General features: G+C 43.5%; 1 protein-coding gene across 1 annotated transcript in view; it reads right to left on the bottom strand.

Moving 5' to 3' along the window:
* The window catches only part of PPP4R4 (protein phosphatase 4 regulatory subunit 4), a 123,176-nt gene that overhangs the window by 31,569 nt on the left and 64,700 nt on the right, over positions 1–26,907 (bottom strand). The window contains exons 8-11 of the mRNA XM_077820417.1: positions 25,017–25,138; positions 9,080–9,202; positions 7,794–7,963; positions 2,587–2,706 (exon numbers count right to left, since the gene is read on the bottom strand). Coding sequence (XP_077676543.1) covers positions 2,587–2,706; positions 7,794–7,963; positions 9,080–9,202; positions 25,017–25,138 — 535 coding nt within the window. The remainder of the gene's footprint in view (positions 1–2,586; positions 2,707–7,793; positions 7,964–9,079; positions 9,203–25,016; positions 25,139–26,907) is intronic.

Below are 26,907 nucleotides of genomic sequence, written 5' to 3'. Positions count from 1 at the left end.
AGTATATCTTTTTTGAGATGAGGGGACCACATCTGTATGCAGTATTCAAGATATGGGCATATCATGGATTTATATAAGGGCAATAAGATAGTATCTGTCTTATTTTCTATCCCTTTTTTAATGATTCCTAACATACCGTTTGCTTTTTTTACTGCCGCTGCACACTGCGTGGACCTCTTGAGAGAACTATCCTCGACGACTCCAAGATCTTTCTCCTGATTAGTTGTAGCTAAATTAGCCCCCATCATATTGTATGTATAGTTGGGGTTATTTTTTCCAATGTGCATTACTTTACATTTATCCACATTAAATTTCATTTGCCATTTTGTTGCCCAATCACTTAGTTTTGCAAGATCTTTTTGAAGTTTTTCACAGTCTGCTTTGGTCATAGAATCATAGAATATCAGGGTTGGAAGGGTCCTCAGGAGGTCATCTAGTCCAACCCCCTGCTCAAAGCAGGACCAATCCCCAATTAAATCATCCCAGCCAGGGCTCTGTCAAGCCTGACCTTAAAAACTTCTAAGGAAGGAGATTCTACCACCTTCCTAGGTAACGCATCTTGAGCAGTTTAGTATTGTCTGCAAACTTTGCCACCTCACTGTTTACCCCTTTCTCCAGATCATTTATGAATAAGTTGAATAGGACTTACCCTAGGACTGACCCTTAAAGAACACCACTAGTTACCCCTCTCCATTCTGGAAATTTACCATTTATTCCTATCCTTTGTTCCCTGTCTTTTAACCAGTTCTCAATCCATGAAAGGATCTTTCCTCTTATCCCATGACAACTTAATTTACGTAAGAGCCTTTGATGAGGGACCTTGTCAAAGGCTTTCTGGAAATCTGAGTATACTATGTCCCTGGATCCCCCTTGTCCACATGTTTGTTGACCCCCTCAAAGAACTCGAATAGATTAGTCAGACATGATCTCCCTTTACAGAAACCATGTTAACTTTTACGCAACAATTTATGTTCTTCTATGTATCTAACAATTTTATTCTTTACTATTGTTTCAACTAATTTGCCCAGTACTGACGTTAAGACTTATGGTCTGTAATTGCCAGGATCACCTCTAGAGCCCTTCTTAAATATTGGCGTTACATTAGCCATTCTCCAGTCATTGGGTACAGTAGCTGATTTAAAGGACAGGTTACAAACCATAATTAATAGCTCCGCAATTTTACATTTGAGTTCTTTCAAAACTCTTGGGTGAATGCCATCTGGTCCCGGTGACTTGTTACTGTTAAATTTCTCAATTAATTCCAAAACCTTCTCTAGTGACACTTCAATCTGTAACAATTCCTCAGATTTGTCACCTAAAAGAGACGTCTCAGGTTTGGGAATCTCCCTAACATCCTCAGCCGTGAAGACTGAAGCAAATAATTAATTTAGTTTCTCTGTGATGCCTTTATCATCTTTAAGTGCTCCTTTTGTATCTCGATCGTCCAGGAGCCCCACTGGTTGTTTAGCAGGCTTCCTGCTTCTGATGTACTTAAAAAACATTTTGTTATTACCTTTTGAGTTTTTGGCTAGCTGTTCTTCAAACTCCTTTTTGGCTTTTCTTATTACATTTTTACATTTAATTTAGCAGTGTTTATGCTCCTTTCTATTTACCTCACCAGGATCTGACTTCCACTTTTTAAAAGATGCCTTTTTATCTCTCACTGCTTCTTTTACATGGTTGTTAAGCCAGGGTGGCTCTTTTTTAGTTCTTTTACTGTGTTTTTTAATTTGGGGTATACATTTAAGTTGAGCCTGTATTATGGTGTCTTTGAGAAGCATCCATGCAGCTTGCAGGGATTTCACTCTAGTCACTGTACCTTTTAATTTCTGTTTAACTAACCTCCTCATTTTTGCATAGTTCCCCTTTCTGAAATTAAATGCCACAGTGTTGGGCTGTTGAGGTGTTCTTCCCACCACAGGAATGTTAAATGTTATTATATTATGATCACTATTTTCAAGCGGTCCTGTTATAGTTACCTCTTGGACCAGATCCTGTGCTCCACTCAGGACTAGATCGAGAGTTGCCTCTCCCCTTGTGGGTTCCTGTACAAGCTGCTCTCACTCATGTCTCCCTCACATTCCATCCTTCTTGCCTTTTTTTAAATCTACTCTCCCCCCACTGGTTTGGGATGTGTGGGGGGGGGGGCAGAATTCTTTCCCTTAATCCCAATTATTTCTCCCAAGTCCTGTCCTCTGGCCCTTTGTCTCCAAAATCTTGGACCATACTGTTTATTTACACTATTTAGATTTCCTGTCCTGGAGTTTTTTCTATCTGCTGTCCTCCTAATCCACTAAGCCAAAATTTCCCACACCAAAGTCAATGATAACTTCCTTCTAGTTAAATTTCCAGTCCCTTAAAATATATTTTAAAACATGTGTAGTGGATATAATTCTATATAAGAAGACTTTCAATAAATTGAAGAATTTTAGCAAATTTTCCAAAGCTTTCTCACTGAGGCACTGCGTAGTTAAAATATAACAAATGTCAATTTAAGCAGACAAATATAAAAACCACATAAAATATTAAAAAGCAAGACAAAACAAAAAAACCTGAAGTACTAACAAAGAAACTTTCTGGACTTACTTCATACAAGCCAATAGCCATAGTGTATCTGACTGGCACTTCAGGGTCATGACAAAGACAGAAAAATGTAGAGTATAGTTCCAAATGGAAGTTTTTTGGATCCACAAAAGCAATCATCGCCTGTGGACAAATAAGATGGAATCTTTAATCCAAATGTACACATACAGGGCCAAAATGTTTGGGATTCCAGCTACTGGATGGACCGACTCTTCCCCTGTGTGAAACCACTGCTGCTGTAATCAGCAGGACACTTGAGCTAATACACATTGACTTAAAAATGGGGGAGCTGGTGATAGGACATTTTCTTTGACTGGTCCTCAACTCTGGAACTCTCTCCTACCCCTATGGTCTGACACAATTTGGATCAGCTAACTTCTGGACATGCTGCAAGGCTTTTTCTGAAGAGAGAGATTGAGAAACACAGAATAATTTGCACAGGAACCTATTATTTCATGATGAGTTAGCTAATGGGCAATTTATATTCTGAGAGATTGGGTCAGTTCCAGGAGGACAGGAAAAAGGACTTGGCATTGTGTATACGGATCCTTTAGTTTTACATATTTTAAATTAGTCTCTAAACAACTAAAACCTTCAATTGGAGCTTTTAAATACAAATAAATAAAATACATTTTTAGCCAGCAACAAAGCCAATTTCTGAAATTTTGGCTACCGTTGTTTATGCACAAAACATGCATTTGCTCAAGTAAACCAGTAGATAGCTAATTATGTATTTTGTGCGTATTTTAAGCCAACTTAAAAAAACATGGCTGATAAGGTTGCCTATAAAGAAATTTTCCTTTAAATATAAAGGATACCTGTATACATTCAAAATAGAAGACGGATTACTCGAAACAATAGTTTTAGGCATAAAAGCCTCATTTCTATATATGTGAAAAGACCTTTTATATAGCAAATACATAAGGGTTCATAAATTAGATGCATATCTAACTCATTCGGAGCTAAATCCTGTGCCCCTTGTGTATGTTGGAGATCACCGATGACAGGAATCTCTTGGTCAAAACTCACCACTGGTTTTCTGTGATTTGGTGATGAGGATCCTTCCTCATAACTAAGGCTATGATTATGTCACGTAAGCAGGGATGGCCTTACCATAAGGCGAACTGAGGCGGCCGCCTCAGGTGCCAGACTGTGGGGGGGCGCCACTAGGACCCAGAGTGTAGAAAATTATGTCTGCTGCTGGGTGCATATGTATTCTCTCTGCTCTAGATGCACAGAGATGGTGGAGTGCTATGCTGGAGAAAGGAGGGCACAAGAGACATAACAGGCAGACAGGAGAAAAGGTGAGAGGGAATAACAGAAAGCAGCAGGAGCTGCAGGGAGAGAGAGGAGGAGGAGCTTCTTATGTACCTCTCTAGCACCTACAGGAGCCTGGACTGATTAACACCAGCTTCGCAGGGAGCTTCCTGTTTCCTGCTGCTTCCCTGAACCCACTTGAGGAGAACAAGCAGTCACCTGAAGTAGTAGGAGCCAGTTAGGCCCTTAAGACACTGATATCTTCCCTCACTCAGGCCCTGCTAGAAGCCTGCTTATTTATCCCCTTCAACAGAGAGCTGAGAGTCACTACAGCTGGCACAGAACAGCAGTCATGAGTGAAAGAAGAAAACAGCCCTCTGAGGCAGTATTCAGAAAATGAAAGAAAGCAAAGGAAGTTTTTCTATCTAAGCAGGAAGGAGCTCTCCTGAGATACATAGACACAAATGTTCACAGTGAGCCTTCCGGCCCCAGTGACGATGTGAGTGGTGAGGAGATGCCTGATCTTCCAGTTAGTCAGAGTGCAGGTGACCTGGCAGCTACTGCAGCATCCGTATTTCCATCTCAAATGGATGTAACCATGCACATTCCTGAAGAAAAGTGTAGATCAGAGAAGAGTGTGGTGGAGGCGTGAGAAACAGCTGCTGCTGAGTTTAGTTCCTTAAATCTAGATGATCCCTGACTGTGGACCCACTTGAGCAGTAGCCTGAGGGACTTCCTTGTACTGCATGGGCCACAGCAAGTGAAAAACTTCATGTTCCCCAAAGACAATGAAAATAGAAGTTTCCATCCAACACATTACTGGCGTGAAATCCCCAATGGTGACAAAGTGGAGTGGCCATGGCTTATGTACTCAAAAACCCAGAATGCTGCATACTGTTTTTGTTGCCAACTCTTCCAGTCTAATGTTCCAGCTGCATTGGGTTCTACAGGAACAAAGGACTGGAAAAATCTGGCTAGAAATCTGGCATGCCATGAGAAGGCAGCAAATCACCAGAGAGCATTCCATAGGTGGAAAGAGCTTGAGATGAGACTAAGGTTAAAGGCCACCATAGATGATCAGCATCAAGAGAAGATTGTATCAGAGTCTCTTTACTGGCAAAATGTTCTGAAAAGGCTCATTGCCATTGTGAGAATGCTTGCAACCCAAAACCTAGCACTGGATGGCACTTCAGATCAGCTGTATGTGCCAAACAATGGAAACTTCCTTAAAATTGTGGAGGTGATGGCTGAATTTGATGCTGTACTGCAGGAGCATCTAAGAAGAGTCACCACCCAAGAAATGTACACACACCACACCTTGGAAAAACAAGTCAAAATCATACAGTTACTGGCAACAAAAGTCAAACAGAAGATTGTGGCAGATCTGAAGTCAGCAAGATATTACTCTGTTATTCTGGATTGCACACCTGACATCAGCCATACGGAACAAATGACTTTAATGGTGTGTTTTGCAACAACAACAGAAACTAGTGAAAATGTCCCTGCAATGGTGACTGTCAGAGAGCATTTTCTAGAATTTATTGACATTGATGATACTACAGGAGCTGGTATGACAAATGTGCTTCTTAAAAAGCTGGAAGATAAGGGAATTGTGATAGCTGACATGAGAGGTCAGGGCTACGATAATGGTGCCAACGTGAGAGGAAAGAACAGAGGAGTGCAGACACGGATCCGAGAGTTAAACCCTCAAGCTTTTTTGTCCCATGCAGTTCTCATTCATTGAACTTGGTGGTCAGTGATGCAGCATCAGCTTCTAGTGAGGCTGCTGAATTTTTTATGTAATTCAAAGCATCTATGTATTTTTTTCTGCATCAACTCATCGATGGCAAATTTTGAAGCAACTTCTGGGAACATCCTCTCTGACACTGAAACCACTGAGTGCTACATTATGGGAAAGTCAAGTGGAGGTGATAAAGCCTATCAAACACCAAATTGGGAAGACAGATGATTCCCTGGTTGCCATTATGGAGGATAATGCTATGACAGGAATTGTTCATGGGAGAACAGTGGCAGAGCAAAATGGAATCACCAGAAACATACATAACTTCAAATTTCTGTGTGGCTTAGTGTTGTGGCATGACATACTGTTTGAAATAAATGTTGTAAGCAAGAGACTACAAGGTGTTGATCTTCATATATGTGGAGCAATGGAACAACTGGACAAAGCAAAGTCATACCTACAGTCTTACTGGTCAGATGAGGGATTTCAAAACGTTCTGAAGAGTGCACAGAAGTTGACAGAGGAACTTCACACTGAAGCTATTTTCCCACCCATTCAAGAACACAAGAGTCACCGAAGAAGAAGACATTTTGATTACGAGACACGGGATAATCCCATAAGAGACCCCAAACAACAATTCAAAGTTGAATTCTTTAACCAGGTGCTAGATAGTGCAATACAGTCAGCTGAAGAACGTTTCATGCAGCTCAAGGAACCCAGCAGTATATTTGGGATTTTGTATGATATTCCAAAACTCCTCACTATGCCTGAAGAAGACCTACACCAGCAACGCAGGGCACTAGAGACAGTGTTGACACATGCTGACATGTGCGATATTGATGCAAGTGATTTAGGTGATGAACTGAAAGCCTTTTCAAGATACATTTCAGCAGGATCAACTCCAAAGGCTATTCTGGAATACATGTTCACAAATAAGATGACCACCCTCTTTCCAAATGCTTTTGTTGCTCTGCGCATATTTCTAACACTTCCTGTAACAGTTGCCAGTGGAGAATGCAGCTTCTCCAAGCTGAAGTTAATAAAAACACATCTATGCTCCACAATGACACAGGAGAGGCTGGTCGACCTTGCAACCATCTCAATAGAGCATGAACTGGCCCAGACCGTGGAGCTTCAGGAAGAAGTTCAAATCTTTGCAACCAAGAAGGCACGGAAAGCACCACTTTGATGATTCAAACAGATAAAAATGCCAGTGTTTACTATGCAGACAAGAAAAGTTACATTTGCTGTTCAGGCATTTGAAAGTTAAGTGTTACTTAAAATTTTTGAACAATGCATTTTAAGTTGTTAGTTCTCCTTTATTGGGGTAGGTAGCAGAGCAGTACCATGAGAGGAGTAGAAGAGGAAGAAGGCAAAATTTCAAAGTTTTGGCCCAAGCAAGGGCACGTGCGGGCGTCATTTGAGCCTCAGGTGCCAAAATGTTGTGGGTCGGCCCGGCACGTAAGTAAGTAATGGAATCTGTGACTTCCATTGACCTCTGTGACATTTTCAGCCCCAAGGCTGGAGCTCCCAGCCAGACTCCCACCGTAGCTCCCCTCCCCCCGTAGCTCTCAGTCCTGCCCCCGGTGGCAGGACCCTGCAGCTCCTGGCTGCAGTGGGCGGACCCTGCTGCTCCCAGCCACAGTGGGCAGTGGGGACCCCTTGGGACTCCCACTGCAGCGGGGGGTGAGGAGACCCCAAGGCAGCTCAACTCCTGTGGATGGCGGAATCCCCAGGGCTCCCACTCACTGCAGGTGGCAGGGATCTCCCCAGAGCTTCCTGGCACTGTGGGCAGCAGGGCCTCCCCCCGCAAAGCTGTTCAGCTGCTGTGCGGGGGGACCCCAGAACTCCCATTCACCGCAGTGGCAGGGGACCCCAAAGCCTAGAACCGATGGGTGCTGAACTCGCCTCTCTATTTTGTCAGAGATATTTTTAGTGAAAGTCAGGCACAGGTCATGGGCTTCCATGAATTTTTGCTTATTGCCCGTGATCTGTCCATGACTTTTACGAAAAATATTTGTGACAGGAACTTAGCTTTACTCACAGCCTTCTTGGAGAATCCCTGCACTAAGTCAATTTACTTGTGCTTTGCAGAGGAGTTCGGATTTGGCTCACAATATACTATATGGTAACAGATTTTACATCTTACATTTATTCCTGTTTTGTGGCTAATGTGCACAATGTAAGTTTTATAAAATAGCAGTTAACTTACTGGAAAGTTGTAAGCACAGTTCTTCCTTACTGATATATACTTCTTTTCTTGCTCTAGGGTTTGAAGTTGTATCTGATTATCATTGTGTCCATTTTCCTGCTGTAAACCCAGTGTGCAAAGTTTCTTGTAAAATTCCAAAAATCTCAAGTGTTGCTCTGGAGTAAAAATTCCTTTAAAAATACAACACTAATGCTTAAGTTTCTTGTTACAGAATACCAGGGGAAAAGCTAACAATATCCAACAACTTGAGTTTGTTTCTGGAGCAATCAAATAAACCATTTTCCCTGTTCATTCTCATATAATGACTCCAGTAGGAACCATTTCCTTATTGCAAGTGGTAGGGAGAAATAGTGATTACAGAAAAATTAAACCTACCCATAGAAGAAGGAATCTTCACTTTTGCATTTTAGAAATATATAATTTTTAGAATATTAAGGCTTTCATTTGGGAGGATTGTGAATATATTTTAAAAGTGGTAGGGTCATGTTTATTCCCCTTTTTGCCTCCAAATGAACACCACCACCATTTTCACTGAGCTCAGGCAAAGCCCTTTGCACAAATTAAGCCTTTGGGACCTTAAGGGTTTAAGTAGCATGGAGGAGTTTATCTGGGCCACCTGTAGTACAGTGAATTTCACGTTACACTTAAAAGATCAATGGGCTGAATTTTGATCTCTATCCAGCCCCAACCCAGTTGATAGGTGTATAGGGACCACAAAGTTAGAGGAGAAATCCCATGAGCAGTTTAGAGCTAACTTAAGTGGCCCTACACTGCCCTAGCCTCACAGGCCTTAGTGCAGAACATATGTTGGTGGTGCAAGGGGAGTGTTTCTTCAGCTCACTGCTTTGAGAATTCTGAGCTGCAGATTCAGCCCCCACAGCAGCCAGGAATCCAAGTGGTGCAAAAGTGACATAAAGCCTCTTTTGCTCCCATTTCTTCCTGAGCTAACTCTTTGTACTGTGTCTGAGGAGACATAGCAATAAGGTGCTAGATGCTGTGCTAATATCATGCCCTATTTTCAAAGGTTTATAGTTTAACTAAAACTAACACACTCACTTCAAGATGAAACTTGCAACAAAACTAGGCATCAAAACAAAACAATGAAAGTAAAGAAAATATGAAAAAGAAAAGACAATCCAATCTCCATGTTACAGATGGTTTCAGAGGGTTTTTGTACTCCTAATTATCATCCCACTTTAGAAAATGTCCAGATAGCCAAATATTTATCATCTGTATACTTCACAATACATTGAGTCACTGAATTTATAATAATCATTAAATCATACCATATAGTCCATTACATAGTTTCCCTAAATGGAAAGACAAAGAAACAAGAATTGATTCATCCACTTTGAAGGATTTTTCACAAAATGATTTCACTAAAGGGAGCACAGTTTGACTTCTGTCATCTGAAAAACAAAATAAATGTGTAAAGTTAGTTGTTCGTGTTCAATCACTTGAAGAAGAGCATATGTCCGTTTCATGATAAAAAACATCAAGGACCTTTAAAGTGCAGCTGGGATTGTTAATTAAAATATGGGTGTCATCTAAACAAGTATGAGTATGAGTGAAATCTATTTATTTTAATGTAGAAGCTTTTGAGGCCTTTTCTAGGGAAGGACCCTCATCTGTACAATGATGGGACAACAAAAGCTCTCTGAGCACAGGCTCTGACCTGCAGTGTGTGGGTAAGTGAAGAAGCAAACCCATCTTCTCCTTCCACCAACACACCTAGTAGCCAAGAGATAGAGGGAGAAGATATATGGTGAGCAAAAGGATAAAGGGAGAGCTTGTCAAGGTGGGACAGGGTGAGTTCTGCTCTTCCATCTTCCAAGCAGGGTGGATCTCAAGGTCAGCTAGAAATTAAGCTTTTCAACCTACTGAGCTCCCTCCTATTTAACTGCAGGGCTGTGCATAACCTCTGACCACTCTTCAACCTTTTTCCAACAGCCAAAACAGCTGTTGCAGCAATAGTAAGTAAAAAACTTTAAACAGAAGTATGAAATTGATAGTCTCAACAATTTGAAAATAAATCTACTACTGTATCCAATGGTACAAATGCTATCGGTTAAACAATCCAATTGCATTCATTGGTACTCTCCCCAAACTATCTGCTTTTTGTTTTGCAGCTTTCCATATGTTTTATAGGTTGATTATTTTGACAATTCACCATCAACTCCTTGTTAAGTAAATATTTGCTCCTCATTTATGTATTGGGAAGATGCAGTGAAGTCAGAAAAACAGGAGTGGGAGTGGGAGCTGTTGTGCAAAATATAGGGCTGCTAATGAAGATAAACAATTGAACAGCTCTGAAAAAAAAAAGAGTATTACTATATACAGTACTAACTGTTAAATAATGAACAGTGACTATAACAACTGCTGCATCACACAGACATATTGGGATACTTTTGCATACTCTCTATGAGCCAGATTTCTGGCCCACTTTGATATTTTGTACCTCTCAGATGGTGAAAAAGCAGTGGAGATTATCTGCAACTGTAGAGCCAGTGTAGCTGGCTCCTATTGCTTTCCTTAACCCCAGCAATCCTCAGTATAGGGAACATGGCTGAAAACAGTGCACTTCAATTATCCAAGATGCTCCCATGGAGACTACGCCAATTGTTGCAGGCTAGAATACGTCCATTTCAAGCCTCTCCAGCTTCTGCTGAGGCAAAGCTAAGAAGAGAATCATGGATGCATAACTGGGCCCCCACACTGAGCCAAATGAACTTAGAGAATCTGGCTTTACTTTCCTAAAGATACAGGATCACATACCCATACATTGTGAGAAGCCTGAAGCTTTGCAGTGCTGACTAGAAGAAAAACTTGGAAAGAATATTGCATTTAAATATCATTTCAACATTCTTTTCAACAAGTCTTTTCCTGAAAAGCTGAAACATGAACACTGACACTCTGTACCCCATATTCACCATTGATGATATAATTATCATATGTTTTGTACAAAGTATGCCTGAGGAAGGTATCATTTTAAAAGTCTTAATTTGTTGAACATTAGTATCCTGTTAAGTTGTTTGTGCTCTCATTGTATATGAAGTTTTGCTATGTATGTGCCACTGAAACATGTTGTGAGGTTGGGAACACTGAAACATGTTGTGAGGTTGGGAGCCTCAAGCCGCGCACAAGCCGCCTTTCAGGTATAACCATAAAAGGCCAAACAACACTGATGGCCCATAGAGAAGAATACAAACACTCACAAGGATTACCGCAGGAACTATGAACAATGGAAATCTCTCAGAGATAGCACTACACAATGGGAACTGTTTGACTCAGATCACAGCAAAAGATCTTTCCAGCAAGATGGAAGAAGCTATAAAAAGGGGAATTGACATGACCACTGGGCCTCACTGCCCATACAACACAACACCTGGAAATACCTAAGAAACAGAGACTGAACTGGGGGAGCAGGGACCCAGGCAGGAAAGAAGGAAGTCTGCCTGTGTTGGAGGCTTGGTGGACTGTTTGTACTATCTAGCAGGGTGAGATACTACTTGATTCAAATCCTGTCCTAATCCTGAGTTTAGAGAACTCAGACTGTGTTTTTGATTTATTTCTTATGGTAATCTACTTTGATCTGTTTGCTATTACTTATAAATCACTTAAAATCTACCTTTCTGTAGTTAATAAATCTGTTTTATATTTTACCTAAAACAGTGTGGTTTGCATGAAGTGCGTGGGGAATCTGCTCAGGAAAAGGGCCTGGGCCATTGTCCTCTCCACATCGAGGAAGGAGCGGACTGGGTAATACATTTATACTGGTCAGGTTTTTGACCAGGGTAAGATGGTATAGCTCTGGGGTCCTAGGTGGGGAGCTGTGAGGAATTGGCAGAAGCCCCTCCATTGTTGTTTCATGCAGTGAATGGCCAAAGCCTTCATGTAACTGCAGCTAGGTTTTTCCCTGCCTGTGTGAGTACAAGTCCTAGAGGGGACTGTAGCTTGTCACAGCATCATGGAGTAAGAGGGAGCCCAGGTTGGTGAGACAGAGGGCTCAGTACCCCAGTTCCGGGTTGCACCGCAGAGGGATATCCATCACAAACACTTGCTAAAGAGCCATACATAACATCTGCATTAATTCTGTAATAAGAAGAAAAAGATTTTCATGGTGCCAAGCACCTACAGATCTAAGTGATGTCAACAAGAGCTGCTGATCCTCAACACTTAAAATCAATGTTAATGTATACAGTGCTGAGTATCTATATCGTGCTTTATAAAACACAGAACAAGACTGGTCACTGCTTCAATAATTTACTTAGTGTATCTGCCATACATGAAAATAAAATCATATGTCAAAAATTGCTATGCTCAGTTTCTTATTACAGATATAAATGGTGCGTCCCTGGACCAACCTGGCTCCTTCATCCCAGAGAACATTCCACCAGCATAGGTGCTGGAACTAAGGGTGCGGGGGTGCTGCAGCACCCCCTGGCTTGAAGTGGTTCCCATTAAATACAGGGTTTACAGTTTGGTTCAATGGCTCTCAGTACTCCCACTATAAAAATTGTTCCAGCACCCCTGTGCACCAGTCAAGGTCAGATTTCATTTTCATCAGATACTCTGTAGGTGTGCCACCAGCAGAGGCTGCGGAGACAATGGTGCTGACTCAGCATGTCTGTCAGCCACTCTGGACACATCCTGTCTGCCTGACAAGCACTGCCTACTTTTAGAGTGTACTGATTTGTTGCATGGTCCCTGACAGACAGAAGATTGCAAGTATTTGTGCCACCGCAATCCCCCCAATCTTAATCAGGCTTTCTGTCAGCACAGACCCTGGACTGAATCTAGTCAATGGTCTCATTTTTTCTCCCTGTTACATCAGTGCAAGCTTTAGAATGTACTTTGAGTAATGGAGGAGGAAGCAGGGGAGAGAGAAAAAAATAAAATTCTAGAAACAAAATAGAGACTTTGATCCTCTTATTGCAAAGGGAAGTGTGGTAGTTAATTATCATTGCGGCTTTATTTTATGGGAATTGCTTTTCTACTGGCAAGTACAGACTGTAAGCAATTAAAAAAGTGCCTGTTACTCTCGGAGGGAGATGACAGGCAAGATATTCCTAATGCCCCTCTTCCCAAACATACCTCACCCCATATATACCTCCAAATTCCCATTCTACCCCATCCACACACAGACCCTTGAATGTCCCTCTCACGCCACATATACTCCAACAACTCTCCACCGGCCCCCACTTATCCTGACAGCACAGCACACACACATACACACACACACACACACACACACACACCCCCAGCAGACCTGACATACATCACTGCAGCCCCGAACACTTCGGGCGCATCGGCCACAACACCCAACATTCCCCACTCACCCCCAACATCTCTCACTCGCCCCAACTCCTACCCCACCATCCCTCAACATCTCTCACTTGCCCCCAACTTCTCATCCCACAGCCCACCAACAATTCTCATCCCCAGTCCTTCACCCACCACCCCAGGGACCTTCCTGGCCACTCACTGACACCCCAGCATCCCAGCACTCCATTCCTGTCCTGGACTAAGCTGGCTCCTCCTGATCCCGAATGCTCGGCTCCACTTGCTCCATACTTACACAGCCACATGTAACCCACACACACTGCTCAGGTCTGGTGCAGCTGGGCCAAACTTCAGTGAAGGACACTGTGACACGGGCTGGAAAGGGTCACAGGGCTGCTCAAGTTTGGCTGGCTACTCCTCTGTCATGACAGAGGGGAAGCTATGCCATATTTAAGTGAGTGGCGTTGCACTGCAGCACTGTTAATTTTTTTTGCCCTGTTTGTTGGGGTCCCTCCTCAAATGGAGAGTGCATATTGGTTAATCTCGGCCTAGCCATGAATCATCCTGCACAAATTAGACTTGATAATCTTAAATTTTATACCTCCAGTTAGCCTTTGGCTGAAATTTGTAAGATCTGGAAAGGACCCTGGTCATGGCCAGAATAGAGCCAGGGTGGGGGAGAGCCAGCAAAGCTGCTTAGCAAGCACAGCAGTGTTTTTAATTAAACAAGAAAGCATCCTAGAAAGTAAATTCCCATAAAAAGAAAAGGAGTACTTGTGGCACCTTAGAGACTAACCAATTTATTTGAGCATAAGCTTTCGTGAACTACAGCTCACTTCATCGGATGCATACTGTGGAAAGTATAGAAGATCTTTTTATACACACAAAGCATGAAAAAATGGGTGTTTACCACTACAAAAGGTTTTCTATCCCCCCACCCCACTCTCCTGCTGGTAATAGCTTATCTAAAGTGATCACTCTTCTTACAATGTGTATGATAATCAAGCTGGGCCTTTTCCAGGACAAATCCAGGTTTTCTTCTCCCCCACCCACACAAACCCACTCTCCTGTTGGTAATAGCTTATCTAAAGTGATCACTCTCCTTACAATGTGTAAGGCTGACAAAGGAGGTGCTGTTGTCATCATGAATAGGTCGGAATATGAACAAGAGGCTGCTCGGGAGCTCTCCAACACCACTTTCTACAAGCCATAACCCTCTGATCCCACTGAGAGTTACCAAAAGAAACTACAGCGTTTGCTCAAGAAACTCCCTGAAAAAGCACAAGATCAAATCCGCACAGACACACCCCTGGAACCCCGACCTGGGATATTCTATCTACTACCCAAGATCCATAAACCTGGAAATCCTGGGCACCCCATCATCTCAGGCATTGGCACCCTGACAGCAGGATTGTCTGGCTATGTAGACTCCCTCCTCAGGCCCTACGCTACCAGCACTCCCAGCTACCTTCGAGACACCACTGACTTCCTGAGGAAACTACAATCCATCGGTGATCTTCCTGATAACACCATCCTGGCCACTATGGATGTAGAAACCCTCTACACCAACATTCCACACAAAGATGGACTACAAGCCGTCAGGAACAGTATCCCCGATAATGTCACGGCAAACCTGGTGACTGAACTTTGTGACTTTGTCCTCACCCATAACTGTTTCACATTTGGGGACAATGTAAACCTTCAAATCAGCGGCACTGCTATGGGTACCTGCATGGCCCCACAGTATGCCAACATTTTTATGGCTGACTTAGAACAACGCTTCCTCAGCTCTCGTCCCCTAACGCCCCTACTCTACGTGCGCTATATTGATGACATCTTCATCATCTGGACCCATGGAAAAGAAGCCCTTGAGGAATTCCACCATGATTTCAACAATTTCCATCCCTCCATCAACCTCAGCCTGGTCCAGTCCACACAACAGATCCACTTCCTGGACACTACAGTGCTAATAAACGATGGTCACATAAACACCACCCTATACCGGAAACCTACTGACCACTATTCCTACCTACATGCCTCCAGCTTTCACGCTGACCACACCACACGATCCATTGTCTACAGCCAAGCTCTGCGATACAACCACATTTGCTCCAACCCCTCAGACAGAGACAAACACCTACAAGATCTCTATCAAGCATTCTTACAACTACAATACCCACCTGCGGAAGTGAAGAAACAGATTGATAGAGCCAGAAGAGTTCCCAGAAGTCACCTACTACAGGACAGGCCTAACAAAGAAAATAACAGAACGCCACTAGTCGTCACCTTCAGCCCCCAACTAAAACCCCTCCAACGCATTATTAAGGATCTACAACCTATCCTGAAGGATGACCCAACACTCTCACAAATCTTGGGAGACAGGCCAGTCCTTGCCTACAGACAGCCCCCCAACCTGAAGCAAATACTCACCAGCAACCACATACCACACAACAGAACCATTAACCCAGGAACCTATCCTTGCAACAAAGCCCGTTGCCAACTGTGCCCACATAGCTATTCAGGGGACACCATCACAGGGCCTAATAACATCAGCCACGCTATCAGAGGCTCGTTCACCTGCACATCCACCAATGTGATATATGCCATCATGTGCCAGCAATGCCCCTCTGCCACGTACATTGATCAAACTGGACAGTCTCTACTTAAAAGAATAAATGGACACAAATCAGATGTCAAGAATTATAACATTCATAAACCAGTCGGAGAACACTTCAATCTCTCTGGTCATGCAATCACAGACATGAAGGTCGCTATCTTACAACAAAAAAACTTCAAAACCAGACTCCAGCAAGAGACTGTTGAATTGGAATTCATTTGCAAATTGGATACAATTAACTTAGGCTTGAATAGAGACTGGGAGTGACTAAGTCATTATGCAAGGTAACCTATTTCCCCTTGTTTTTTCCTACCTCCCCCCCCAGACGTTCTTGTTAAACCCTGGATTTGTGCTGGAAATGGCCCAACTTGATTATCATACTCATTGTAAGGTGAGTGATCACTTTAGATAAGCTATTACCAGCAGGAGAGTGGGGTGGGGGGAGAGAAAACCTTTTGTAGTGGTAAACACCTATTTTTTCATGCTTTGTGTGTATAAAAAGATCTTCTATACTTTCCACAGTATGCATCCGATGAAGTGAGCTGTAGTTCACGAAAGCTTATGCTCAAATAAATTGGTTAGTCTCTAAGGTGCCACAAGTCCTCCTTTTCTTTTTGCGAATACAGACTAACACGGCTCTTACTCTAAATTCCCATAAGCGTTATTCACCTAGCTGCTTTAATTACTGTAACTGAATGTGCATTATTGTGCCTTACATTTTATGTTAGGGAGTACAATAGTTCATGTGGTTTCCAAATAAAGACTAGGATCTGTGGTTTGGCATTATAAAAGTTGTGGTTTTGTGTGAGAGGCAAAGATGGATCATAACTCATCTTTCTGTCCAACTGAAAGGCAACAACAGCCCCAAAAGCTTTTGAATCCTATAAAGGAATGGTTACTTACCCTACAGTAACGGTGGCTATTTGAGATGTTGTCATCCGTGTGGACCCCATAGTAGGTGCGCATGCACTTCATGCACGTTAGATTGGAGTCTTTTGGATAGCAGTGTCTGCCAAGGGAGCTTGTGTGGCCCTGTGCCTCCTCCCTGCTCCCATGCATAAAGGGCAGAGCGCCTATGACCCTCCTTCAGTTCCCACACAATGCAAAGACTGTGGCTGCGGATGGCTCCATAAAGTAAAGACAGAGGGTGGATCATAAGATCCGCACTGCTGACATCTTGAGGAACCACAGCTGATCAAAAGGCCAGAATGTTTTAAGTGCAATAAGCAGTTAAGGGTCTTAGGTGTCAAAGCCTGCACTGAGCACAAGTTGTGTTGGGCTTCCTATAATTGAGAACCTTTTCCAAGAGGAATAAGTCTCTCAGTATCAGGAACTCCTGAACCTGTAGGAAGCAGTCTCTTTCACTAGCATTCAGCCAGTCAACAGACATGCTGTCAGATGCAGTGACTTCGGATCTGGATGCAGCATCTGGCAATAATTCTGTGATAACAGGTCTGTTTGCATTGTTGTAGCCATGTTGATCCCAAGATAAAAGAGAAACAAGGGTAGGTGAGATAATATATTTAACTGGACCAGCTTCTGTAGGTGGTGGGACACCACCAAATATAACCTCACCTATCTTGTCTCTCTTATATCCTTGGACCAACACGCTACAACAACATATCAAACTATGGAAGATATCAATATTGCTATTTAAAATGGAATCTTCACAACATAAACAAGGGAGCCAGATTGAACAACATTTACTTGCTGAACAGAATCAAGAAACAAAACTTCATCCCAGGAAGACTCAACATCTATAACTCTCTGACCACTACTTACAACTCCAAATATGCTGAATGGCACTGCAGAAGAATCTCAAAAAAAACCCAAACAACAACTGAGGAATCGTCTCCTGTACTTTACATATGCCAGAAGGGACCACCCCAAACAAGAAATTATCACATGTTCTCACACACTGGAATAAAAAGAAGTCAGGAATCATATCTCAAGATCACGCAGGAAACCGAAAACAACTATCAGGACACCCTGATGACAGCCATCCAACAGAAAAACAAAAAGTGGAACCAACTACAACAACTCGACAGCCAACAGTACACCACCTCCAGGAGAAACCATGACACCAAGACCCACTACACAGACATTATATGACACCCCAACATCATTAGCCTATCAAGACTGCCCCCAACCGGAACTGAAGTATCTGTACTTTCCAAGAGTCTGAATTACTGCCTCACCACAGAACCTGATATTAGGCGGAACACATGAAGAACAAGAAGAATTCTTCCGCTGACCCTACCACAATTAATTCTTTCACAATGAAGATGACACCACCCACAACTACCAAAACCCCACCAAGTCATAGAAAAAAGAATCATTTGATGGGACTCCCCAACAAATGAAACCACACTGGATCATTACAGCAACTGCTTTAGGAAGATTCATCAGCTAAATCCTCAACAAACATCATATCCACCACAATCTCTCTACCACTGAGAGGATAGCTATACAGTCCCTGAAATTCAACCACTAGATAGAGATCAAAACAGCAAAGAAGTGCCATCGTAGTCCTTATCATGATGATTACATCAATGAGGGCAACATGCAACTCTTTGACACCACCTATTATAAAGAACTCAAAGACCCCCTGTCAAGGTTCCTTCCCCACTCTGAACTCTAGGGTACAGATGTGGGGACCTGCATGAAAGACCCCTTAAGCTTATTCTTACCAGCTTAGGTTAAAAACTTCCTCAAGGTACAAACTTTGCCTTGTCCTTGAACCCTATGCTGCCACCACTACGCGTATTAAACAAAGAACAGGGAAAGAGCCCACTTGGAGACGTCTTCCCCCCCCAAAATATCCCCCCAAGCCCTACACCTCCTTTCCTGGAGAAGGCTTGATAAAAATCCTCACCAATTTGCATAGGTGAACACAGACCCAAACCCTTGGATCGTAAGAACAATGAAAAAACAATCAAGTTCTTAAAAGAAGAATTTTAATTAACGAAAAAGTAAAAGAATCACCTCTGTAAAATCAGGATGGTAAATACCTTACACGGTAATCAGATTCAAAACATAGGGAATCCCTCTAGGCAAAACCTTAAGTTACAAAAAGACACAAAAACAGGAATATACATTCCATTCAGCACAGCTATTTTACCAGCCATTAAACAAAAGAAAATCTAACTCATTTCTACCTAGATTGCTTACTAACTTTTTACAGGAGTTCTGAAGAGCATTCCTGATCTGTTCCCAGCAAAAGCATCACACTGACAGACAGACCCTTTGTTCTCCCCCTCCAGCTTTGAAAGTAACTTGTCTCCTCATTGGTCATTTTGGTCAGATGCCAGCGAGGTTATCTTAGCTTCTTAACCCTTTAAAGGTGAAAGGGTTTTGCCTCTGGCCAGGAGGGATTTTATAGTTCTGTATACAGAAAGGTGGTTACCCTTCCCTTTATATTTATGACACACCCACACCACAATTCACAGAGGAATGTAAAGATACCATCAAATCCTTCCCCAAACAACTCAGAGAAAAACTCTTCAGTCTCATTCCCAAGGAACCCACCCCTGGGATTTCTATGTGCCTCCCAAGATAAATAAAAAGGGAAGCTAGGCAGACCCACCATATCTGAAAACAGCACTCTTAAGGAAGGGATATCAGGACTCACTGAAGCCATCCTCAAACCACTCACCCCACAAAAGGCCAGCTTCCTCCAAGACAATACCAACTCACTCCAGAAACTCCACAACATCAGCAACTTTCCTCAGAACACTATCCTTGCCACCACAGATGTAACGTCCCTATATACCAACATCCCTCACCAAGACTGCATCACTGCCTGCTTCAAATTCCTCCTAGATAATGTGCCATGCTCAGAAATCCAACCTAAACACATTGCCAAACACATCCATTTCATCCTCACCCACAACAAATTCACTTTTAACTACAAACACATGGTCCAATCATGGGAACAGCCATGGTACTAGAGTGGCTCCCCAATATGCCAACCTCTTCATGGGCCATCTCAAGGAAGAATTTCTGGAAAAAATGCATCACAAACTTGATGATATACCTGAGATACATCCATGGTATTTTAGTTCTCTGGACAAAGGACCTGAATTCCCTCATAGATTTCCACCACAACTTCCATAACCACCATTCATCCATCAAACTCTATCTACAACAGTTCCACACCAGCATCAACTTCCTGGACACCACAATGAGCTTCAACAATAGAACCCCACAGACAACCATAAACAAGAAACTCACAGATCACCACACTTAACACCCCAGATTCAGCAACCACCCCAGACACACCAAGAAATCTGCTATTTACATCCAAAACCTCAGATACCACAGAATTTTCTTGAAAGAGAAAGTCTGGGATACACACCTAAACACACTTAAAATTGCCTTCAATAAACAAGGACACTCCATCAGAGATGTCAGTCAGGAAATGGGCCACCCAAATACCCCAGAAGAACCTGCTTCAATACATGGGGGAAAAACACTGACCACACACTCCTTATTGTCTCCTACCACCCCACACTGGAACCCATACAGGGTGTCATCAAACAATAACAGCCCACACTTGACGGGGACCACATCCTGAAAGAAATCTTACCCAAACCCCCTCTTCTTGCCTTCAAACAACCCCTCAACCACACTAAGCTCATCATCAGAAGCAAACTCTGCACAGACTGGGACACACCAAGTCTAAGCAGCACCATGCCCTGCCAAACCTGCAGACATACCTCCTCTACCACAATGATCAATACACCCCACAACACACCATTCAAGAACAATGGATCCTATATGTGCTGACCACCATACCTGGTGTATCTCTTCCAGTGCATCAAATGTCCTAACAACTATGTGGGTGAAATCAGAAAATCACTATGCTCTCGAATGAATTCACACAGAAAAATGACGAAAGACAAAAACACTGTATCACTAGTGTGTGACCACTTTTCACAAAGCGATCACTCTATATCTGACCTCTCAGTTTCCTCAAAGGAAACCTGCACAATGCCCTCAAAAGATGAGCTTAGGAACAAATGCATAATTCTGCTAGACACTAAAAACCATGGATTAAACAGAGACATGGGTTTTATGGCTTATTACAACAATTTGTAACGCACCCTACTGCCTGCTAGCCCTTAATTGCACACTTCATTTTAAGTCATCTCCTACAGCATGTGTGACTCCCTTATGGTTTACAATCTGTCCCAACTTGTATTTGGCTCAGACATTCTGGTCACCTTCCTGAGACCTGAAGAAGACTCTGTGAAGATGGAAAGTTTGTCCCTTCCACCAACAGAAGTTGGTCCAATAGAAGTTATTACTTACCTACTTTGTCTCTCTTATGACAGGTCTGGGAGCTTGAGGGCTAGCCATGAATTCAGCAGTGAGATGATGAGGTGGGACTACATCTTTCCTGCTCATCTGGTATCTCGTCAGGGAGTAGACAGATCTGAGCTAAAGTGGAAGATGCCACATGCAAAGTCTGGCAAGTGGCATCATGTAAGTGCACTCTGACATGTGGCCTAACAGTCCAAGGCAAGCTTGTACCACTCAGATTTGATTTGATTTCATTTAGAACAAGCACAGTGATAGGAATCTGTCCTATGGAAGATAAACTCTTGGTAACTAGGAGTCAATTGTGGTTCTAATGAACTCTGTCGTCAGCAATGGGGTAAAAGAGGATTCTTCTTTGTTCACCATGAGACCTACCCAGATGAATAAAGAGACAGCATATTCCATGATCTCTTTCTGGATTTGCTTCTGATAAGTCAATTGTGCAAATAATGGAAGAAGTGAATGTCCTCCTCAAATGTGCTGCTATCATTGCTAGACATCATGTGAAGACCCTCAGCGCCCTGAAGAGTGTGAATGGCAATACCTTATATCGATAATGGTGGGCATTACTGTCAATCCCAGGTAATTCCTGTGTGCTGGGTGAATGGCTATGTGGAAGTAGGCATCCTGTAAATTCATGAAAGCCATGAATCAGTCTTGAACCTGATGAGGTGGAATGACAGAGACAAGCGTTACCATCCTGAATCTGAAACAGCATATATATTTGTTCAATTTCCTTAGGTCTAGGATAGGACGAAGACACTCTTTCTTCTTTGGAATAAAGAAATATCAGGAATAGGAGCCTCTCCCCTGAACTTCTATGGTACCTCTTTTATAACTCCAAGATGAAACAACAAAAGCCACTCTTGTTTGTAGGTCCTCATGAGAAGAGTCCCTGAAGATGGATGGGAAAGGGGGAAGAATGTGACAAACTGGGAAATATCTGTATTTTGTTATGAATATGGTACACACCCCTGTATGTTTGTTATGAGTTACTTGCTATGGAGTTAAATAGAAGAGGGTAGTTAAAGGGAGAAATGAAATGAAATGAAATGAACAAGAAATGAAACAACGGGTTCAATCTTCAGTGCCAATCCTGATGCTTGTAAGGTGGATGGTTTGATTTCAGCACTGATGTTGGCACCAAGCCACTACTTCTTTGAGTTGTGCCAGTGGTTGAGCTTGTGTGTCCAGCTCTTGAAGCCATAGAGGGGTTGGAGGTTTTGCCTCTGGAAGACTGGTATTTCTGAGCTTCCTTGTGAGATAACCCCAAGGGATGTTCAGAGCTCCATTTCTGCCTGTGCTCCATCTGGCCGTGCCTCTTAGTGTGTCTTTGGCATTGGTGGTTTGGACACCGGGTCTGTTGGTAATAGGGTTGATGCCAAAAATGCCAATCCTGACATTCTCACCTCCCTCTTCATTGCCTTTTTCCTGCTGCCAGACCCTGATGTGGGGTGCCTGCTTGAGGAGGCACTAACCAAAATGACATTTTCGGCTCCAGTTTGGTAGCTGTCACTTTCTACAATTTGGAAGCAATACACATAGACTGCACTAATAGATGCAGTTTGAGATTAGTGTGTCTGAATTGACAGGTTCTGAAGAAAAAGGAGTGGCAAACCAAACATCTGTCCAGGCTGTGGCTTCCCACCAGGCAGCACAGGCAGTGACTGTGGCCACATGTAAGCAGGATAAGAATGTCACATGATGGGAAGCGTTTGAACCTGGGTGCCTCAAAGTCCACCACGGTGATGGTGGTTGGAGCAAAGTGCCTGACCCCAGTGTATGGGGGGGGAAGAGTTGTTGAACCTTTTTTTTCTTTTGAAAAGTGTAATTTGATTGTAGATTTTTGAAGACAGAAAAATGAAATATTCAATTAGCTGTTTTCTTTTCAAGACAAAGGTTAGCAAACACTAAAAGAGAGTAGCAGATTGTCTTTGTTGGGGTCCATCTCCCTGCCACAGGGGATGAAAGGGAACTAAGGAAAGGCTGCACCTGCTTCACTCTTTATGCCTTCCTACAAGAGCACAAGATGGCACAGGCACAGCCCCGACAGACATTGCTAGTCAAAAGACTCTGATCTCATTGCACATGAGGTGCATTCACATCTACAGTAGGATCCACACTGACACATATTTGAAGAGGAACACTTGACTGTGATTTGGTATAAAAATCCATCTGTATCAACATTTGATGTGCCACTTTCCTCATGCAGCAAACCCAAATGTCTTGTCTTCACATTCCAGTTCTGCACAACTCTGCCATGTCTACACATCTCACCTCGTCCCTTTTTTTACTCCTTCTATCCAATCTTCTCTCTAGTTAATATCCCTTTTAAATCTCTCTATTTTCATCTTTTTGCCTTTCCTCACTAGCCTTTATTCCTTCAACTCACTTCTTTACATTGTGTACCAAACGACTTCCCTCACCTCATTGAAGTTCCTCCTAAAACATACTACTTCTGGTGAATGTTAGTTCATCAACAATAGAAGTGAGTTTAAGGAAAAAGTTAAATAATATGCCTACACCATTTTGAACCCATTGTCTGTATTACATGCCCAACCTGTATTGTCTGATTTAGGGCCAGATGCTCACGGTGAGTAGCATCTCATTCCTCAAGTGCTTCAAATGGAATCAGTGGGAGCACTCAAAGAGTAAGATATTAGCCAACATGAGTAAGGATATCAGAATCTGACCCTGACAATGTAAGCTCCTGAGGCAAGGACTCTGTTTTTCTCCAGGTTTTGCACAGTGTTAAATGCACTTATAGATTTAAATTAATAACGATAATTATCCAACATTCCTATCAGATGCACTGAAGATTTTATTCAGTCATTTTATACCCCCCTCCTTCCCAACACTGCATTAGATAATAAGGTGTGACAGATAGCTCACTCCTACTTGAAAGTTAAGGTGCCCCAAATCAACCAGGGCAAGGACCAAACAAAGATAAAGGAACAAAGTTTTAAATAAAACAGACTCAGAGAATGAATCCGAGTAACATGGACAGAACATGAAGATATTTAAGCACAATTTTATCATCATCTACACCAGGGATGGGCAAACTATGGCCCTCGGGCCAGATCCGGCCTGCCAGCCATTTTAATCCAGCCCTCGAGGTCCCTGCTGGGGAGCGGGGTCCGGGACTACTCCATGCAGCTCCTGGAAGCAGCGGCATGGCCCTGCTCTGGCACTGCAGCTGGGAAGCCAGATTGGGGGTCGCTCCATGCAGCTTCCAGAAGCAGCGGCATGGCCCCACTCCAGTGCTCCAGCTGTGGAGCAGGGTTGGGGGCTGCTCCATGCGGCTCCTGGAAGTAGCGGCATGGTCTCCCTCTAGCTCCTATGTGTAGGGGCAGCCAGGGGCCCCTGCCCCAAGTGCCACCCCCGCAGCTCCCATTGGCCAGGAACCACAGCCAATGGGAGCTGCAGGGGCGGTGCTGTGGACGGGGCAGCATGCAGAGCTGCCTGGCCACGTCTCCACATAGGAACCAGAGAAGGAACATACTTCAAGTGGCTCCCGGAAGCAACGGCAAGCACTACCTGGAGCCTGCACCCCTGAGCCTCTCCCCGCACCCCAACCCCTTGCCCCAGCCCTGATCCCCCTCCTGCCCTCTGAACCCCTCAGTCCCAGCCTGGAGCACCCTCCTACTTCCCAAACTCCTCATCCCCAGCCCCTCCCTGGAGCCCACATCCCCAGCTGAAGCCCTCACTCCCCCGCACTTCCCCGCCCCAGCCCCTCCCCCACTCCCACACCCTCTGAATTCCTCATTTCTGGTCCCACCCTGGAGCCGCATAAGCCCTCCCCTCCCCCGGACCCTAACTCCAATTTTGTGAGCATTCATGGCCCGCCATAGAATTTCTATTCCCAGATGTGGCCCGCGGGCCAAAAAGTTTGCCCATCCCTGATCTACAGAATGAAAACAATGAAATACAACCAGACAAATTCTATAATCCAGAAAAACTGCTGCAGAATTGAGCTAAGTAGTTCTAGACTATGACCTTACCTGCATCAAACATTTCAAGCAGATTAACTAAAGTCTCAAAAGCTGCAAGCCGCACACTGCTGCCTTCATCTCTCGCTAGTTCTACTAATTCAGGAAGCACTACATTTTTTGTTAGATCTGTCCTGCAAAGCAAGCAAAATGGTTAGGGAAGACAAATAATGAAACAATTTTTACACAGAACCAAACCCAATCTCACCCAAACATAACTTTCTTCTGGAAGTTGTATGTTACTCTTCAATTTCCCAGTTAGGAAAAACTGAAAAAAGCTGCAGGAAAACAAAAATAAAATTAAAAACAAAACAAAACAACCTCTAGAGATTTTGTAGCCATCTGAAAACAGACTAAAGTTTCAAATACAAATCATCCCCTCTCATGACTAAGGAAAATTACTTAGTTTATCTCAAATTACAGATTGTACATACAATGCAATCTGGAAAAAAAAGAGTTATGATGATTTAACGTGCGTCACACAGAAGAGTTCTCTGCAAGAGTATTCAGAAACTTCTCAATGCGAGAAAAGAGCAAGGTCCTAAATGTAAATGACAAAATATGAGCCATGACTAGTGAAAATGCATGGGAATGACTTGTCCTCATTATATAAGATGGCACTGGCCAAAGGTAAGCCCTTCTACATGGAAGGGCTGCCGCCATTATCTGGAGGAGTTGTGGGGCTGCCTGACTGGCTGACCCAACATCAATGCTGGATTCTTCAAAGCCAGTTCTAGGGAAGGGAGGGAAGAGGATCCTTCTTTCCCAGTTGCTAACATATCTGTCGAAGGTAGTCTCGGCAACTTGGGTTTCAACATCTGCTACGGATTGGTACAGTAACTCCTCGCTTAAAGTCATCCCAGTTAACGTTGCTTTGTTGCTGATTCATTAGAGGACATGCTTGTTTAAAGTTGAGCAGTGCTCCCTTATAACATTGTTTGGCAGCCACCTGCTTTGTCCACTGCTTGCAGGAAGAGCAGCCCATTGGAGCTAGCCGGTGGGGGCTTGGAACCAGGGTGGACTGGCAGCCCCCCATCAGCTCCCCATTACCCTAAGTTCCCTGTGCGGCAGCCGCCCAGCAGGCTGTCAATTGCCAGCAGTTCAGCTGTCCTTCCCCCCACTGCCATGTACTGCTCCTGCCCTCTGCCTTGGAACTGCTCTCCGGAGCCTCCTGCTTGCTGTGCAAGGGGTGGGGGGAAAAGGGGGGCTAATGTCAGGAAGTCCCCCTCCCCCCTGCTCCTGTACCCCACTTACCCCATTTCCAAAGAGCAGGGGGGGACACTACAGAGCTCAGGATGGAGGGAGCTTGCTGGCAGGAGCTGCTGTCTCAACTTGTTGATCTATTTAAAAAGGCAGTGTACTTAGAGTGGGGTCAGCGTACTTAAAGGGGCAATGAGCATCTCTCTCTCTCACACACAATGTGTGTCTCTATCTGCCATGCTGTCTCCCCTCCCTCCATTTGTGCTGCCTTGTAGAGTGTGAGGCTACATTAACAACGTGTGTTAACCCTTGAGGGCTCAGCCAATTGCTAGTTCATCATTTAGCAGTAAGGCATTCCCTGGGAAATATCCCACCCTCTGACTTCACCACCTCAGCCAAGCTTCACAATCATCATCGCTGTGTACCAGTATTAAATTGTTTGTTTAAAACTTATACTGTGTGTGTATATATATATTGTGATGGGGCAAGGCCAGATGGCTATAGTAAAGTAATGGGAGACAGATATATTAGCCGCAGGCTAAACAAATCCCTGTTACCAGGATAAGCAAATGGCAGCTGCTCAAGGTCAATTAAGAGACTTGGGGCCAATTAAGATCTTTCCAGAAGGCAGGGAGGACAGCTAGGTTGACTGGGACACCTGAACCCAATCAGGGGCTAACTGAAACTAGTTAAAAGCCTCCCA

This window comes from Eretmochelys imbricata, chromosome 6 (assembly GCF_965152235.1).
Source record: "Eretmochelys imbricata isolate rEreImb1 chromosome 6, rEreImb1.hap1, whole genome shotgun sequence".
Taxonomy (NCBI): Eukaryota; Metazoa; Chordata; order Testudines; family Cheloniidae; genus Eretmochelys; species Eretmochelys imbricata.
This window is presented reverse-complemented; position numbering and strand designations above follow the sequence as displayed.